Source organism: Phalacrocorax aristotelis, chromosome 9 (assembly GCF_949628215.1).
Source record: "Phalacrocorax aristotelis chromosome 9, bGulAri2.1, whole genome shotgun sequence".
In the NCBI taxonomy this organism is placed as follows: Eukaryota; Metazoa; Chordata; class Aves; order Suliformes; family Phalacrocoracidae; genus Phalacrocorax; species Phalacrocorax aristotelis.
In genome coordinates this window covers 20,619,523-20,639,225 of record NC_134284.1, presented here as the reverse complement: position 1 = coordinate 20,639,225, position 19,703 = coordinate 20,619,523, and the positions used below count along the sequence as shown (strand labels likewise).

At 38.5% G+C, this 19,703-nt stretch overlaps 1 protein-coding gene across 1 annotated transcript; it reads right to left on the bottom strand.

Annotated features, from left to right (window-relative positions):
* Positions 1-483: 483 nt before the first annotated feature.
* Positions 484-18,844, bottom strand: GOLGA5 (golgin A5). The gene is made up of 13 exons (XM_075103749.1): positions 18,693-18,844; positions 17,262-17,877; positions 14,220-14,441; positions 12,957-13,176; positions 12,255-12,378; positions 11,235-11,438; positions 9,891-10,061; positions 9,108-9,236; positions 7,152-7,250; positions 5,274-5,499; positions 3,912-4,017; positions 2,627-2,690; positions 484-992 (listed from the first exon to the last, which is right to left on the bottom strand). The coding sequence occupies exons 2-13, from the start codon at positions 17,824-17,826 to the stop codon at positions 912-914; spliced, it is 2,211 nt and encodes a 736-aa protein (XP_074959850.1). The 5' UTR covers positions 17,827-17,877; positions 18,693-18,844; the 3' UTR covers positions 484-911.
* Between the last annotated feature and the right edge of the window lie 859 nt (positions 18,845-19,703).

The window sequence follows — 19,703 nt, the reverse complement described above, 5'->3', positions numbered from 1 at the left end:
ACGATAAATATTTGATGAGGTTTGTTTATTAGTTTATTTGGTGTTTAGAAACAAGAAATCTTTGATGTTTTGATAGATTTTGTAGAGAAATAGCTTTAATTAAGTACCCAAATATAAGATCTGATTAAGTCACGTAGTAATGAGACAGGTATAAGAAAATGCAGTTAAAATGTATAAATTTCAAGTGCAAAGAGAAACACCATTATTTCTAAAGAGTTTGAACCTTCTTTCTCAAAACCATCTCTTTCTCTGATAAAGCTAAAATACAAGCCTTTAAATAGGCAGTGCCACTATTCAGCTGGTAGAGAAGATACATCTGTTGCACTAGAAGTACAAAGCTAAGAAGAATGCATAATATTTTATTTTTAAACTTATTTACAGAGAGATATTGCACCAATCCATTGTCCTTTTTTCAGTTTAACATGTTAAGGAAAAGCCTACAATTTACAAAGTTAAAAACAGAAGTGCAAAAGCAGACTGAAAGAAACCTGAAAGAATAAAGTTTATTTCAATTGCTAAGTACAGTTTATTACCTGACCATAGCCCACATCCAGTATGATCTAAAAGAGCTTGTATCATATGCGTCTGTAATTTCAGAAATCCTTGCATTTCTAAGTAGGTGCCACCCTTATCTTTTACACTAACCAACAGAAGGTCTACGTAAAACGTAAAGGCCAGCCATAGCTTAACTTAATAGCTGTATTTCTCTAGGAAAGTGACACTCCTTTAGGTAAACTGAAAAAGCTACATAGTATTATACACGTATTTGAAAAGTAGTGATAAAACAGGCTTGATGGTTTTCATTCTTCCTAAAAACCACGAGGAAAAGTTTGCTGATACTGGAGGACTGATTATTCTAAAGACCCTGGCAGTCCGAATTACATTAGCACAGCATGTGGTCTTGTCTCAGTCTATCTGCCACTGGGACTGTCATGATGCATTTCTGGGGTGTAGGTAAGTAGAACAATCATGACCCAGAGGTGAAGCAATGCCTGGGAAAAGAAAAGAAAGAACTAACTTATCAGCACTGACAATCATCGTTCACAGCAGCAGTAAGTATGAGAACTCTCAGTGAGAGCTAATAAAACCTAGTTTTGTAGAAAAGTTTTGATTAAATATTTTTCATATTATTCAGATACTCCTAAAAAAAGAATTCTTATTTGCATGATGAAATGCAGAGTCAGATTCTGAAGAAGCCATTTGCAGAAAACTAAAGATTTTACACAAACAGCAAAACTAAAGCAGCCTGGTTTCCTATGGATTTATGTCCTCTGGCTTAGTTTCCCTCCAATCCCCAGTAACTGCAGCTGTTCTCTCTGACATCCAGCCCCCAGCAAGTACCTTATGTGATCCGCCTAGAGTGACTGGTAAGCCACCATGCCTGTGCCAATTGGCTGATACCATACTAAACCGTGTAAAAGAGCTGAGTTGTGCTTTCCTTACCACAGGCACTGATCTGAGGCATTTTTATTAACATTTAAGGAATGCTAATTCTTATTCAAATTTGGCTGAAACTATCCAATTAGAAGAGAAGCTGCTGGGGGTGCAACGAGGGAGATAACTGACAGAGTACCTAAACCATATTTCCTTTAAAACAACAAATCAAGTCATAATAGTCATAATTAAGGTTCAAGCTGAAAAATGGTAACTGCCACTGACTGCCCAGCACATAGCTCCTCTGCAACCATCATTGAGTTTCACTTCAGACAGCAGCTTAGGTGGTAGCAGTCTTCAGTGCTCTGGTACAAAGCATTTTATTGATAAGTCTAAGCCACGAACAGGAAGAGAGACGTTAGGAATTAAACAGTCCTGTTCCTTCCAGTACCTAACAGGCTGGGAGAAGCAATTGGAGGGGGAAGCTGTCGTTTCCTTTATTCATGTGTGTCTGTCTGCTTTATATCCCAAAATAGCGACAGCTGTTCTCAGAAACTCTGTTCAGAAGAACCATTATGCCTTCTCAAGCACCATTTTTTTTTTTCATTTCAAAGACTCAAAGGCTCAACTAGTGGAGTATTTCCAAGCAGGGTAGACTGCACACCTACCTTACCAGAGCTCACACAAACTGACAGACATCTGCCCTCCAGTGGAAAACAGAGGAATTTAATTTTTATCAGTTGCAAGTCTGACAATCTCACCTGGTATGGATGAGCAACTTTTTACTATTTAAGTCTAGCAAGAAAAACTTTTCCTGCTGCTTTTTCAGCTACTAGAGAAGTGTGATTATTAGTCACTGAACAAAAGGTGAAACACCAAATATTAAAAAAGCTGCAACAGATGTAATTTTCCTAAATGCAGTGCACACAGGTGTGGTAGGTTAACTGTGGCAACAGGTCACTATGAGTCTGTATTTCAGTACTAAAACTCTACTTTTACAGACTTTTAAATGGTAGTTACATAAATGTCTTTAAGATTGCTAGGAAAAACTGAAAACTGCCAAGCAACGTGACTCCAAAATACTGTTATGTAAGTACTACTTAGTCTGCTTTACAAAAAAATACACTGAGTTGTTGAAGTTAATTATATAGCCTTTTGAACACCAAACATCTTGCAATTTAAGAAGTATTATATCAACTGGCTATAGAAATCTTGCACTAAACTCCTTACTCTCTAAAGAAAGTTTACTCACCATGTAAATGATTACAAAGACTCTTGCTATGGGGTACCGCCTTAGAAAGATTCCCAGCCGAATGCTACACAAGAGAAAAACAAAACACTCAAGTTAGCACTAAGTAATAAAATCCTGCTCCTCTCATTCCAGTCGCCACAAACTCATAAACATCAGCTGATGTGACACACATGGCTTTGTTTCTGACTTGAATTTTACTTCATGTATTCAAGACATCAGATGTAGTGAGAAAATTCAGAATTCAGACCATAAAACATATTCTAAGTTTCTCTGTTATATGCTAGGGTCGGAGTTCGTGAAAGAGCTAAGACTCAAAACTTGTACAGGTATTTTAAAACTCACAAATATGCTAGATATTTGTCAAATTTTGTTCTCGAGAGCCGTCATGAATCTTTCAAAAAATTTAAGCAACTAAAACCCTGGATTTCTTTGAAAAAAATGATAGATCACTACCATGCTTATATTTGATCAGATGAAAAAGAGACGGGTTTGCCAAGTTTACTGCTACAGTGCTACAAAGCATGCTGCATTAGATGTGTGCTCAGTGACATCTGTTAAAAAAACCCATGCACGTACTGAAGCAAGTATGATACTGCCAAATGAAGTTTAGTATTAAAACATCACATATAACAGCTCCCAATCACTGAAATCCTGATATTCATCACAAGGAAATTAAAGTACCATGGAAGCATAAAGGATTTTTCTATCAAGGTATCTTGCTTTTAAAGCATTAAGAAGTATTTCCTGATTTTGTTTTCTATTGGTATTTGATTCAAGTTTCGGAGCAGGCGTTTATTGTGAATATTGACAATTAACCTAACTGCTCAGAAAAGGGATCAAAGCAAGTCTTTTGCTGGATCCAGAATGATTTTTGTTTACTCATTCCTCAAACAGATTATCTTTCAAGGTAAACAGCTGCCCTGGGTCAGAACCAGAATCTTGTCTTCATCAGGACACCTAAACAGGAGTAAAATAATACATATGATGCTCCCCCACAAATACACTTAGTGTTTATCACAGACACAGTCAAAGCCTCTGAAAGTAAAAGAGGTCAAAGATGGAAATGAGAAAGATAGGGTTTTTTGTACATAGTTTAGTGATTCTCTTGTTTCAACGTCTACAAGAGCCTTGTTTAAATAATTTACTAGAATTTGCAAAAGCCCAAGGATATTAATATCATAGGAAAGCACAAGTGAGCTTTTTACATAGAAGCAATTCAAAACAGAAGGTGTGCCACTTGAAAACTGTAAAAGGATTCCACCAATTACAAAATGTATTCCCTTACCTAAACTGATCTATGCTACTGGCAGCTTTGCGAACTCTCCCATACATTCCTGCCATGCTAGTATCCACGTCACCGAACAGGACAGGAACATTACGCATACGAGCACCTATTTGAAGGGAGAAAAAGCAAAAAATCTCATTAGTCTAAAAGCAGCTAGGTTGTTGTTTAAGTAAAACAAATCCATAACAAGTAAAAAAGGTACATAAAATAATATAAAAATAGTGAATAATCTGATTTGTTAGTGCCATTTTGCTGGGGGGGCAGAGGAATGTGTTTTGAGGGCAGGATTCTTGATAAACTTACAAGCCAGTCTAATGTTTCTTCGATTTTGTTTTAGTTCACTAGATGGACATCTTGATATTCAATTTATCATGTAATAAGAATTCTATTAGGTGTGTAAAATGATGGGTTTGATACTGTCACAGTCTCTCCATTTGCTTTTACTTCTCATACAGTAAAACTTCAATAGCATTTCTGACACTAACTTGTATTTTCCAAAAATTTCTACTTTATTTACATTTTCACTATGCATCAACTTTTTTTAAAAAAAAGATTCTCAGATATTACCTTTGTGCAACTACACCTAAGCTTAATGAAGTTACTTAAAAAACAAGCCAAAATACAATGTATTTCAAATTTGCATGTTCTCATGCCTTATTTCTTTAAAAGTCTTTCATAAGCAGAGAAACAAAAGTCCAGATTGTCATTTTACACCTTTTAGTAATTGTCCATTGCTTTTAAAGTTACTTACCATATGTACAAAATTACAAACTTTGACTCTGAAAAGTAACATCTCAAAACCATGGATCAACTGCTGAGGTTCTCCTAGAGATACAGAATGATTGCTACATAGTACACACAAACCAACCTCAGCAGAAGCACCATATTTTAAGCTGCTTTTCAAGAAAAACAGAAAGCAAGGAGGAAATTGATTTCAGCCAGAACTCTGATCAACTCTCAAAAGGAAGTATCCCGTTCTTGCTCACCTACCAAACCCTTTTTAGAAAGGAAGGCTTACATCCTGCTTCTGACATTCAGCTTAAACACTAAAATACAGATTCATTTGCACCTGTGACAGGATTTGTAAATATGATTGTTCCAATAGTGCCATAATATTGAGAATTAAAGATGAAATTGGCTTTATTAAGTTTACTTAAAGTCCTTTACACACAAAAAGGAGCATCTACTTAACTACTTTTTACTATGCTGGCTGCTATTGACAAGGTCTCTGGCATAAGCTGCGTATTTTCAGCATTTGTTTTTTTCCTTACGAGCTCAGACTTTCAGGGAAAGGCATTAAAAAATATCAAAGCCCAAACTGCAGGAAGGACAGAGTTTTAAGTATTGTATTTCCTTATTTACCTTCAGCACCATCCATGCCTGCCATATTAATGGAAGGTCCATTAGTACTAGTGCCTTGGATAGCCTTCAGCTGTTGCTCAAGTCGTTCCAGTTGATAGACAAGTGAGTTTTTCTCTGTGCTCAGGCTCTCTAACATGGTTTGCTTCTGAATTAGTGTTTCTGTCAGCTGATGAAGACGGTTTTCTAATTCTGTCTGACTACTACTACTTAGAGCCTTGTTTGTGAGCTGAAAAACAAAGCAAAGACAAAAATCAGAATAAGTTCAAAGTCTGACCAACTGACCTATTACAAAACACTAAAAAATCCAAGTCCTCCAAGAACCAAGTTACTGCATCTCATTTTTATGGGATAACCCTTTCAAAATGATCACTAAAGAGAACAATAAAGAAGAAACTTGATTTTGACAATTGCTAAAACAAGATTTTACATGGAAAAAGAAACTCTATGTAAAAGCATATTCCTATGTTTTCCACCTCTAATCATATGAACATTTCTGTATAATCATAAGTTTGATCACAAAAATCAGTGCTATGTCTCAGAGCTGTTTAAATGGTAGGCAAGACAATAGCAAGATAATCCAGTCTGGCTATTATACTTGCAACTTCACAAAACAAGTACGTAAAATGTTTTCAAGTGAGGAAGGAAAAACTCAGTACAAACTGGAAGAATCTGATGCCATTCTACAGGAAAGCTTGAATGAAAATGGTGAAAATGCAGGATACGTTGCAGAAGAATTGAGGAGCACTGAGGCAGAAAACATGATTGTACTATCAAATAGAAACTGCAAGGACAGCAAATCAAGACATGGATCATGTCATTTAATTTGCAGAAAATGTTTAAAGTAAATGGGAATCTCCAGATTAGCCATATGTGCAATAGCTTGTCTATTCGCTACAGCCTTGGACCTCAGCCACTTGTAGCATCATATACCACAAAGACGTAGCTTCAGTGATGAAAAAACAGAATCAGCAGGAACCAGAGGCAGTGAGATATTGAAAATACAAATTAGATACAATGCACCAGGGCAGGTGCAGGTAGTCCTGAAGCCAATATTACCAGAAAAATCATCCATCAACAGACTAAAGAAATTTGTATCACAACACGAGAGTTTCCAAATCTGATGACACTGTAACTGTACAGCTGACCATAGTTGACTCTAGACTATCAATTTCTCTACATATAGACTATTTTTCATTAAGCTACAAAAATTTACACAAAACGAGGCCTATGCCTTCATGCTGCCCAAGGAGGCTGTGGGGGCTGACAAGTATCAGAAGGTTCCAAAACGGATTAGATTGATTCAAGGAAAATAGGTCCATAAACATACTGGTGGGACTTAATAGGGACTTAAACACTAAAGTCCCTAATTCAACTGCCGATGCTGAGCAGGTACGAGGGAGTGAAGAAAGCGGCCAGGCTCGTATGCTGGCCCCATTGCCACTGTCCAGGATAGAACAGTGGCCTAGATGGATCACTGAGTCTGTAGGACATTACTTATGTTCTTACGCCCACTTAAAAGGACCTTTGCAGAAATCATGATGACCTAACCAAGCACCAATGACTTTTCCTAGTTTTCGAAAAGAATGTGGATCCAGCAACACCCCATCAGGTCTAGGTGGGACACAGATTGATTTTTTTTTTCTTTCTCCCCTGAAGACAAAAGCACATGCAATTATAAATTAGGTTATTTACTACTTCATGGTTCACTTCTTGTACCCTCTCCACTTAAAACTCTACTCTGTATTGAAAACAAGTACACTGTAACTCATTAGAAGAGAAAATTTATGCTTCTTTTGTACAGTTTAATTGAATTAGTAGCTCTCATCACTGCTCTCATAACTGAGGGTGATAAAGTTATTTTCTATTCGCACACAGTACCTGATTTCTGAGCTTCTGAATTTCTTCCTCTCTGTCTTTTATTCTGCTTTGCAAAGTACTCTTTGTTCGATACAATTCTTCTTCAGCATAATGGAGTTCCTATAGAATGTATCACAATCACAAATAAAAGATTTTATACATATGTATTTTGAAAGACATTCTCTTATCTAGAGTTTCACAGCAGAACACAAGAAGGCAATACACTGTGATCAGATATAAACTAGAATTTAAGCTTAGTTAAGTGTCTGGCTAGGATGGGGGCTGGGAGGGAGGACAGCTGAGTATGAAGACAACCTATAAGACTTAAATTCTTTTGTAGAGACTGACCTAATATAAATATTAAACCAGACTAGTTTACTACAAGTCACACAATTTCATTGGGAGCATGATTTATCTTCCTTATACTCTCACTGTTTATTATATTGCTATCTTGAAACAACATCAATATTGTAACTTAAACAATTAGGAAATACTTTGAGGGGGAATCTGTACTCCTAAAATAAACCCAGCAATCCAAGAAAGTTGTTTAAAAACCCTTGGCATATCTATCTATAATTTTGTATGACACAGATCTTTAAAGTTTAGGATAAATTAACGTAACAGATGTTAAAGGGGAAGGAATATTAGTAAGGGACAACTTACTGAACATCAAATCTAGCCCTAGATTTTGTTACTCCCATTATTTAGTGGCTATTTTAACTTCGACTTAAAGATCTGCTGTGATTATCTTTTAAATTAAGACAGTCTTCTAATCACTGTATCTCTTCAGCTGTCAATTGCTACAGAAAACAGATAATCCTATTCTCCCTTGAAACCATCAGATGTACAAGAAATAACTCCTTTACTTATTTCCCGTCTTCAGTCTCAGAAACCTTACGGCAATAATTAAAATAATGCCCAGATACTTAATACAACTAGTCTGTTGTATTAACACACACTATTACTTTAAAAGCACATGTAAATTTCTCATCAAAAGGAATACTTCAGTTTCTGTAATAACTGATAGTGCCTTTTTTAAAAAAAATTCGCCTCACTTTTTCTATATGTAGTATTGATTTAAAGTGTACCCCTCAGAAGGGCAGGAGTAACAAAATACCATCTACCATCTGCTTTGAGAAAATAAACATCAGCTATCCATCAAGAGCAGACCTCGACTTCTGCCTTTTAATTAGTTCAAGCTGCTAGCATCTCATTAAAATGCAATTTCTGGAAGGACAGATAATCCTATAAGATAAATTGTTCCTAGCAGATACAGTGTACTCTCCTGCTTTCCTCATTGTTAATTCTCTTTACACGAGCTTTTTCTTACAGAGAAATTTTTTAATAGGGTACAAAGCATTTGTCTGATTTCTACTGAATAATAAGTTTGTTCACATGAAATATGAGTTTTCCTATTTCTCCCTCTTTCTATCACAAAACTGCTTAAATCAAGGGGAAGTTTGCTTGTAAAGATGACATAATCTGACAAAATTAATACAATTCTATCAGCAACTTGTCTTACAGAGCAGTTTGGAAGTAACAACATTTAGATTCAGAATTGAGTAATAAGTGGATTAAAAAAACCCTATGAATTCATACTACAACAACATAGGCTTACTAGGTACATCTTATGTAGTAATTGAGCAATTGAGCTCTTATTGTTTGATTGTTCCCCTGCTGAATAAAATTTAAGATTATGATTAATTTTGTGCACTTCCTAGGGTCATGTTTATTCTTTAATGTATCAGCGAGATCTCTGTTTATCAGGAGTATCCAGAAAGCCCTGTCCATTGCTTGGTACTGGTTGCACTTCACTTGGCCTAGTGATATTCATTAGGTTTTGGTGATATCTTGGGAATACTAGACAAAAAACAACCTAAATACTGTATAAGTTACTCTCATATTAAGCCAAATGCTTTAGAGATGACATCACATGGGGCCTAAAATAAGACCAATCCACTTTCAAGAATTCCTTACCTGTTTTTGCCGCTCTAGTTCAGCTTCTGCCTCTTGCTTGGCCATTTTATGTGCTGCTATTTGCTCTTGTAGGTCTTGAAGCTGCTCTCTCACTGACTCAGCTTCACTTACCTGCTGAGTCTCCATATCCTGAAATGAACAGAAATGTTACCATTTCACTGATATTCAAGCAATGTTGCAACCTGTCATAGTTAACAGCAAAAAAAAGTTGTACCTGTAATATTGCTTCAAAGAAAAATGAAGGTGAGGGTGTATTGAATAAATGACATTTAGCCATTTTATACAGAGTATTTTTACTAAAATAGTAATAAAATAAATGCATTCTGTGAAAATGAAAAGCTTCCACTTCTTCCATTCTACTATCTACAGGCTAAAACTGTGTAAACTAGTCTTGCGTGCGATGGCTGGCTTGAGTCAATTCTGCCAGCAGACGACTTGGATTACAGCTGCTTCAAGGATTAGTAGCCCTTGCAGAAGGATACAGGTGATCTCTCAGAAATCACCATGCTTGTTTGGAAAGGAATGCTTCCCTCATAGGAGCACACAGTAGTGAGGGAAGAGAGAAGTGGTATCTATAGTATTCCTCCCACATGACCTGAAGTGGTGAGAGAGAACACAGGAAGAAATTGGGTATCAATAAGCACTTGCCTCAGCTTGAGCAAAAGTTGGCTTATTTTAATACTAGGTCAAATAAACACTAGAAGCAACAGCCCTAAAGTATACAAGAAAACTGTCCTTTGTGCATGGTTAACTACAAATACATGTGTACATAACCATAGCTACCTGCAGCTCTGTTCTCATCTGTTGTATTTGCCCCATTAGTTTTTGTATTTCTTCTCTCTGAGAGTCTCGCTCATGTCTCAGTTCTTCTAATTCCATTGTGCTTGCAGTGTTGCTATCCAGGCCTTCAATACCAGAGCCTTCTTTTAAGCTGTTTATCAACTTTTCTTTAGACTGAAACAATAAATCGAAGTATTATTTATTGCAGTATTTAACAAGTGTTCAACTAAAATATGCCAAAATTACTTTGCTCTAGAATTCAAATATAAACATACAGTAAAAGAACTGCTTTATCTGATCTTTTAGACAAGTTAATAATGACCCTACATATTTTGGAATGAAAATGCCTCCCCTTACTGATAACTTTTCTGACTTCCTGTATGCCATGAGCCTGTGCTAACTGAGGAAGAGTACAGCTATTTTCTTTAGAAGTGCCTGGAATGTTAAACATGTCATGGATAACAATTTTGGCTTTCCAGCTCCCGTAAGAGCAAAGAAAGAGACCAACTAACAAAGACTAAAGACAAAACTGACCCCCTTTCAGTCCATCCTTCCTCCTGCCAACAAAGCCAAATAAGAGACAAATACACCAGTAACTATTCTGGGAAAAAGGATGAACCATTTTATTCAGAGTTAACCTAACGTTAGCTTGACATTGACTTCTGATCTCATGCATTTTGTATTTATCAAGATGATTTAAAACCTGTCCTTGGATATCAGACTAAATTAATTATTCTAAACAGACCCCTTTATCTTCAACTTTTGCTAACTTATAATCAAGACTAAAATTGACCACATTTGGATTTGGTATCTTTGACAACTGAAGTAGCATAGAACTCTGCACAAAAGACCTGATTTTACCATTGTTTATATAATGCTGATCATGTGCAACCTTTCAGAATATATAAAAATAATTTCTTTGGTTTACACATAGTATCCATTATATGATGTGCTTTAGCCTCAAGCTGAACAGAGCAATATTCTTGACTCCAGAACACTAGGTGTGGAACAAATTGTAGATTGCATCTATTCATCTGTCTGCCTACGACTGGACTCTTGGATGCGGAGCACGCTGACAGGTATCGCACAGTAAGTGCAATGGTTCACTTGGATTTTTCTTTAAGCGCAGGACCTGAACTTACATTCCAATTACTTAACTCAATCTGTAAACTTAAATTTAGAAAATGCAGACTGGTAGCTGTTCTGTATATGTATTATTATAGATACACCCCAAAATATATTACAGGCCACACAAAAAAAACCCCACAAATCAGATTATTTGAAGCACAACACCTTAAAAAAGTTAAGTGTACAAATCAAACTGGATTTCTTTACAGGAATGCTTACTTGGAGTATGCGAGTAGCTTTCTGCTTATAGTCTGTCAGTTCCTGTTTTGCAGATTCTAGGTGGTTTTTAGTTACTTTGACTTGCTGCTGAAGCTCATCAGCTCGCCTCTTCTCATCTAAATACTTTCTTTCTGCTACAGTTATCCCTTCTGCCAAGTTCTGACGTTCTGCTTCCATTTTACTTAGACGAGTCGCGAACTCATTCTATTAGCAACAAAGAAACAATACTTTGCGTTTAAACACAGTCTCAACTCTAACCTAGAAAGGAAAAAAGAAAGTTTAAAAGCAACTACACATGATACACCACATCATATCTATCACCTCCAACTTAAAGATGAGGAAAGAAGCCCTGCTTGCTTAAGCAAGTGCTAAATAATATCAGTAAAAATATGCATTTCTTTCCCTCACCAGGCAAAGCGAGGGAATAACAATCCTCCTATCATTTATGTTTATCTGGTAAACAAAAAGCAAGCTTTCCCCTCAAGAAATATTATCGAATGCAGTCTGCCATATTTTGATGTACTTTAAAAAAACAGATGCTCTGATAAAGATTTTCAAAGATACTATTATACATAACAAAGGCCAAGCTAAGTGTGGAAAGCAGTTTCTAGCAATGATGTACGCACATCTTTCCCACAGAAGTAATCATCCATATTAATACTCTTAAGATTACATGTTAAAATTGTGTAACAATTTGTTGTGTAACAACATAGCATGGAAAATTGAACTGATCACTGATTTAGTTTTAAAGCACATTTTAACATTGAAGTTAGCATGAAAAAAAACAGTAAAACTCATCAGCATTAATCCTCAAAAACTTTTGCATCACAAAGCTTTCAAAATAGCATAAAAAGTAAACTAGCATCACAAGGATACTTAGTGCAGCAGACAGCACATCCCTCCAAGCACTTAGTACCCTGAACAGGAACTGAAGTTAAGGGCAAGAGAGAGCAGTTTGAATCTCACAGATTTGATCTCAAAAGTAGAGTGTGAAACCCTTCCTTACTCTTCATGTCTAACCTGCATTTGTTTGTAACTTTCTTGCTCTCGCTTGAGTGCGGAGTCTGCATCACGCAGCCTCTCCTGAAGAGTTTGAAGGGCTTGATTTTGCAAACTGCTCCCTTCACTGTGGTCTTGTATTATCCTGAAAGAGCAGTAAACATATTAATTGAAGAAGAAGAAATCTAGTGTGATTTTCAGGTAGAAATACAACTACCTGGTTTTCAGACTAGCTTTGAAAATTTACCCAGGAAATTATTGTATATGGCTGGCTACAGGTGTGAGACCTGGAGTTAATGACTCATGCATCTCCTCCCTGTCCTATATTCTACAGTATCCAATGCCAATTCGTATCCCAGCACTGAGATAAGTCAGAAAAGTCTTCATTTTTGTTGATAAGCAAGTGTATTTTTCAAGACAAAAACATTTTTCTTGCTATCTTCAGCTTCAGGCCTCTGACACAACCCTAAATACTTCATACAAAATGGATTTTAATAATTAGGTGACAACTACCCCTATTTAATGCTCATTTGCCCTACTCCCACTGGCAGCTATGTTATAGCGGACTCGGGGCAGACTTTAGCCCTCATATTTCATATCTTGATATGATCCCTTTCCCCATTAGTTTATACATTTTTATTCTTAAAGAGACTAAATTATCTGCCTTGCATTTTCAAACTTATTACTGTTTGCAGAATTATGAAGTATAAAATTATGAAGTACCGTGATTTTTCACTCTGCAATGCTTCCAAAGCTTCTGTCCGAGCACTTAAGAGCTGATCAGCTTCTTGCAACCGTACTTTCAGCACAGCTAGCTGTGAATCCTTGGCACCAACAGCTTCTGTCAGATCATCAACTCGAGCTCGAAGTTCTCTAACCATCCTGTCACTCTTTGAATGGTCAACATTCCACTTCTCGACCCTTTCCCGGGATTTGTTCAATTCTACAAAACAAGAAGTCTCTTTGAAGTTTATAAAAGTAGGTATGGCCAGGCCTTGTAAATGGTCAGGATGCACACATCACATTTTTTGAAGAAAGAAATTAAATACAACCAAGAAGTAACAAGTCCCATACTGGCTGTCAGAGCACAGCCCATCAAATTTTGCAAGTCATCTCAAAATAGGCATTTCTTTCTGTGTCACACTGTAGATGATAAATTTTACCTGCCCCACCCCTGGCAACGGCCTACTGTCGAATACCCCTGTGCAAGCAAGCCTTTGGAAATCTCTGCATAAAGCACCTAGTTCAACTCAATGTGACAATAAGCTCAACCTAAAAAAATGTAGAAAAATACACCAGTGTTGAAATAATCCCTCAATACTTACAGCAGCTTCTGTTTTTAATCAAACATCACATATTAAACTTCAAGAGAAATGCAAATTCTCTGACTCGCACAGTTACTTTGAAAAAAATTTGGTCCTTCTGTTGTATGCCTAACAGCAGGAGTTTGCTCAAGGTTTTATCATTTACATGTTTAATTCATATTCACATTTTTTATATTTGTCATTTCACCTGGCTTTGAAAAGCTAGCAAAGACATACAAAAATACTACATTTTATATTTTTACTGTCAGTTTCTAGGCATCAGAGATTATAGCCTACAGCCAGATAGTCAGATTTTGAAGTATTTAAAGGAAGTTACTAATTTTAAAATAAGTACTTTGCAATAGCAATTAAAATGCAGGAAAATTATTTTAATACTGATAACAATTACTAACACTGTTTTAATAAGATATACATTTTGGAACTAACTCGGCTGCACCATTTTAATCAGCACTTGTGTTATCTTTGTGGTTGAACAAGCCTTTTAGTTTCTGCTAACTCATTATTCTGAAACCAAGAATAATTGTGCTTGGTAAGTCATACATGCAAATTTAAGGAGAAAGATTTTATTATAAATATGAAACACTAACACAGAAACAGCATTGTTTTCTAGTTCACTAGCATTTCAGTAATATGTTATGGTTGAGTTTCCAAACCACAGTACCTTCTTGTGTTTCTTTGGACCTCTGAATTAACGAAGCCATTTCTTGATTTAAAGACTGAACTTCATTCCGCAGCAGCTGATTCTCCAGGCGAAGATTGGATAGCTCATGTGATTTGAAATCATCATTAGCTGAAAGGCTAGGATTAGTTACTGCACTTAGTGATGAATCCTTCACGCTGTCCCCTTGTGCCCCCAGTCCAGAATCTGAACTGTCTGGAGTTTCTGTACAGAGAGATGGAAGTTAGAACTAACACATGTATCTGTAAGTTGCCTTGACATAAACAGCAATTCCATGTTCTGCATCAGTGGTTAAATGCATAATATAAAATAATAACAATAACAACAACAATAAAATCAAAATAGTTTATATTGAAATGGAACATGGAGCTGCTTCTCCCAAGGGACTTGCACAAAATAGGACTATTTTACAGTTTACATGCATCATGCAGTGTTTTTGTTAATCCTGCAAGACAAGACATGGAAGTTACAAAATTTCTTATTACATTAATGTCAAATTTAGGAATTCAAAACATTAATATTTTCTATTACTATGCTGCTAAGAGATGTCTTCCAAAGCTGAGAGAGTAACAGAAGAGATTAAATACACGTAGCAATTAACTAGGGGAATTTTTAGTATAAGCTCATTCTGATACTCCATTAAGATGTTGGTTTTGAGGATGTAAATTTTATATTTATAAAATCTGTCCCAATGACTATTCTTAGTCATTTTGATATCAAACCTAAATATGTAACTCAGCCACATAGCTACATGTTTGAATTATCTTTACGTAAAAAAGCATTTTAAGAATAATTTCAGTCAAAACATCATTTAACTGGTAATTCTGTATTAATAATTCTCTCAAAATATTTTTTCAAAAGCACTTTTACTAGGAGAAATCAAGTTGCAGTGATTTGAAGCAGAACCATGATCTCTCCTTTCTCTAATGAAAAAAACAGAAGGTAGATATACTCTGCCAAACTGTTAAAAGCTTTCTGCCAATACAAACTATAGTTCTCTAGATTATGGAAATCAAAAGACAGATTTTTGGTTTGGTTTTTTTGAATCTTAGAAGCTCAGTGAGAACAGTAAAGAAGCTCCTGGCAGTATTCTGAACAACAGTCCCTCACAGGGAAGGAAGAACCAACAGCCTTTCCCCATCATGCACAAACCCACACAGAGGGTGCTGGATTAATCCTGTGAAATTGATACAGCCATTGTAACAGCCTTGATTCCAGCATGCAGATAGTTGGAAGCTTTACAGCAGTGTTAAGATAAAACAACACGGCACACAATGAGCAAACAAGCAAGCAATCAAAAAAATATTAATTCTGAATTTAGTATGTCCCAAACAAGTAACTGCTGAAAACCCAGGGGGACAGACGGCAACTAATTCTATGTAAGACTGCAGTTTAGCTGTCACAGTGTTATTTACTTCACTTTGTGATCACCAACCAGCCTACTCCACCTTCCTTGTTACCATTGCAACAGCCCCTATCACCCAGAGTCATGGAGCTGGGGCAGACTATAATTCTGAACACCACCACACCGACCAGCAGCAGCAGTGACAGCAAGATTTCTTCCACATTTTCTCAAACCCGTTTCCTATTTAAGCAGTTCTAAGAAGTGTAATTTCCTTCCTTTTGATTCATTTACACAGTTTCCAAATTATCAGACAATTTAACCTCATTCCTTTGTCTGGAAAACTCAGCAGATTAATGAAGCAAGAAATTAGCCATTTATAGCACATTAGATTATATCCATACCAATGCACAAAGTATATGTTTTTTGTGTCTATAGCTAATGTATCATAAGCTACTTCAACATATGCTATACAGAACATTTAAATGACACAGATATATCTATACAGTCAACTTTGAAAGCAGCATGCTCAAACTCTATGTTATAATTGTGTGCTGCTTCATTTGGCAGCCCGCAATGCAAACTCTAGTCAAAAATCCTCAGAAGAAAGTTTAACAGGCCATACTAAGCAAAACAAGTATCTTCCTTAAGCACCAATGAGCAAGGCCATATAGCCAGGTCTAACATATTTTAATTATGATTAGTAGTAGTAAACCTTATTGAAAAGTTACAGACACAGAAATACAAAGATATTCACATCTTTGGAAATGATCCCTTTTTACATCTAAAACTTTTCAGTGTCCTTAATGTAGTAAGTAAAAAGCTGGCATTTACAATGCTTTACACACCCTAAGTACTGAACAAATAATGAAGTATAACTACATTATTAAGAAATAATATAACCATTTGCTTCAATTTTATAGAATAAACAACAGCAAAGTAGTACAGCAACAGCAAGGATTGAGTACAGATTGGATAGTCTGATAGAGAACACAAGCTTCTGTGACACTTCCCAGTCATGTTCTTCTTTGCATTGACTTGAGAAAAGCCCCAGCTTTTGACTGCCTGGCCTGGAGGCTCTTTCAGGCATCTGGATTTAGACTGCAGTAATGAACTACTCCTGGCAAACCTGAAGGCTTCATCTATCTAGCTCTCCTGTGGCTGTAGCTCTACACCAGCCTATCCACATCCAACTTCCCACTCTCAGGACAAGCAAGTTTGACAGCTTACCCCTCTTCCATGGCAGAACAGAGGAAACCTCACATGGCGCACTGGGCAACAGCCAACACCTTCTACCAGCCAGTGAAAGTGACTCACACTCCTACACAGCAACTACAGGTAAGGGCCTCTGAGTGATCAAACAAATGCAGCAGCGCCTCTGCTTCTAAGGGGGCTGATTCAAGGTTATGTCATAGCTCAGGGAGGTCAAGGTAAGCAGTAGCAATCAGGTAGATTGAGAATACAAAAGATTTAGGTGTTAATTACACAGTTTGTCAAATTAGCATGGTATCTAAGATTATCACAGTGATGAAAAAATGTTAAAGACCCTGCTGTACTCCACATATTTAACATACTACTACCACCACCAAATGTTTCATGAAGTGACAGTAAATTCATTACCTAGCCTTACCCTAGACATACTTGGGTTTTAAATATCTCTAGGTTCAATACTATTTAACTACCATTGCTTTGGCTCCTGATGGAATTATCTTCAGTAGTTTTTGCACTCTGTGTACTGGTAGACACAGAACTAATGCTTGAAGTCCGAGAGTGATTTTGAAGAACAGGTGCCTTGCTCTTCTCTTTTATAGAGTCCATCCTTCCATTAGGCTCTTTCTCTGAACTGTTGAGAAAATCAAATAACAACTCATCATCAGGTTCCGACTTTTTTCTTCTCACAAAATGTGAGGCAGCTCTGGGTGTGGAAACGTTTTCTACTGGAGAAGCAACCTCTGAAGTTGTCCTACGTGCTGGTTTAACATTTGCTGTTCCTGCTAGAATTGTGGCCTTTTGATGTTTAATATTACCAGCTGCTGAGGAGATGTAGGCTGCTTTGGATGATGCCTGATATTTCAGTTCTCCAGTATGCTGGCGCAATTCAGAATACTCATTGGCAGAATCAAAATTCTTATTATCATAAACTGTGCTACTTGTTGTGTCTTTTTTGCTCAGAGCCGATGCAGCTCCTTGATCAACCCTGTTGAGTAGATCCTCTGCCTTTCCAGCGAGATCAGCAAGCCAAGACATGACGGATGTCTGTTGATAAACTCTATAAAATTAAAATTTCAGGATCATATGCTGAAAAAGACAAGAAAACAATTAGAAGTCAGACTGGTGTTGATAAGGCAAGATGTATGGGTTACCTAAACAACTGCTGTGTTAACCTATTAGTGCTGTAATTATTTTAATACTTTTCTCCTACTTGCTTGGTATTTCGCTGTTTTGGTAACTGATGGAAATAAAACAAATCCACTTCTGAGGAAAACAGACGAAACCAAGGCTTAGCTATCAGACCACCATATCTGTTCCTGGTATCAGCACCCACTACAGAGCCTCCAGCCTGCTAGTTAACCTGCAACGCTAACAGAAAATAAAGTCTACTTGCACCTGACAAAACCAAACTCAGTTGGAAAAGAAGTGGTCAGATGTTTGCTACAAGCACAGATAACAACAAAGCCTTAGATGCTTGGTCTGCAGATGCTTGGTCTGCAGATTCCTAATCTGGGCCAGAGGGAGGAACTCCTCCCCAGCAAGTGTCCCTTCTGTGACACCAACAGGGGAGACAGCTGCATGCCTTCACTCGCACCAAGACCTGCGAGACTACACAGGCGACGCGTGCCTCCATCCCAGCGCCCGGGAAGGGCTCCTTCAGCCCAGGGCAGGCTTGTGGAGGGTTCCTCGGCCGAGCGGAAGCTCGGGGGAAGCGCAGAGGGTGAAGCGCAGAGGGAGGCGAGGCAGAGCGGGAGGGCGATAATGTGCAGGCCAGCCGCTGACCCCCCCTCCCCGCCCACTCTTAGACCGGCCGCCTGTCCCCGCCCCCACCCCCCAGCCCGGCCCGGCCCCACCCGCCGGCCCTCAGGAGCGGCGGAGGCCTCAGCACAGCCCGGCCTCACCTCCTCCCAGCGCGGGAGACCCCCCGGCCCGAGGAGAGTCGTGGCGGGGCAGAAGGGGAAGGGGGGCCGGGCGGCAACGGTCACTGCGAAGCGCCGGGCCGGGCCCGCCAGCGCAGCCCCATCTTCCGGCAGACGTGGCCGGCTTCCGGGAGGCAGCGCGCAAGCGCAGGAGGAGCGGTGCGGTACGTGAGGCGGTGGTGCGCGGCAGGCCCCGCCCGACGGGAGGGCGGGGCAGCCCCGGGAGCGGGGTAGTGGAGCGGTGCCCCGCCCCTCCCTCCCGGTACCGGCCCGTCCGCGTCCTGCGTTTCTGCCGAGTGATGGCAGGAGGAGCTCCGGCCCCACAGTGCCCGGGGCTGCGCCGTGGCTGTTGCACACAGCCGAGCGTGATCTTGCCTTTCCTGACGCGGGGTTTAAGGGCGGTGGTTTATAAATGGCTGCTTTACCTGACAGAAACTGCCTCGCCGCCTCTGCCCAGAAAAGGGGTGACCGGCCCGGGGTGTCCCTGGCCCGCCCCAGGCCTGAAAGCCCTCCTCCTTGTCCCTGTGCCCCAGGCCAGGGCGTCAAACCGTCGTACAGGCCCGCTGGGAAAAAACACCTTGGCCTTGATAGTGACATTTACAGGAATTTTGACCAGAAGAAACTGCATCGGGCACTTAATTTCTGTTCTCCACAACCTGGGGAAGATGTAAAGGGAATGACCTGATCCTCAAGGGCAGCTGCAAGATACCAAGGAAGGTGGGATCCCGCAGATACAAATGCCCTGCCCAACAAATACAAATAACTAAAGGTGTCCTTTTAACCTCCTGAATTCACAAAACTTCTATGAGAAGCTTTAATGTTCAGGCTCACCGTTACCCTGTTGGAACAATCTTTCCCGTACATTTGTCCTGTATGATAATACTAGTATCACCTTGTTTCTGCTGAAAAAACTTGAAAGGTGCTGTGCAGGCACAGGTAACACTTGGGTAACAGGTAAATATACTGAGGTTGTCTTAACTTTTTTTTCAGATT

What these genes read in the sequence shown, in the direction of transcription:
- GOLGA5 (XM_075103749.1), bottom strand. Translation starts at nt 17,826, where the DNA reads ATGTCTTGGCTTGCTGATCTCGCTGGAAAGGCAGAGGATCTACTCAAC. An exon ending in CATCAGGAGCCAAAGCAATG is followed by an intron (nt 14,442 to 17,261) that starts GTAGTTAAATAG and finishes CTCTCTGTACAG; the next exon opens with AAACTCCAGACAGTTCAGAT. An exon ending in TCTTTGTAATCATTTACATG is followed by an intron (nt 993 to 2,626) that starts GTGAGTAAACTT and finishes TTCTTTTCCCAG; the next exon opens with GCATTGCTTCACCTCTGGGT.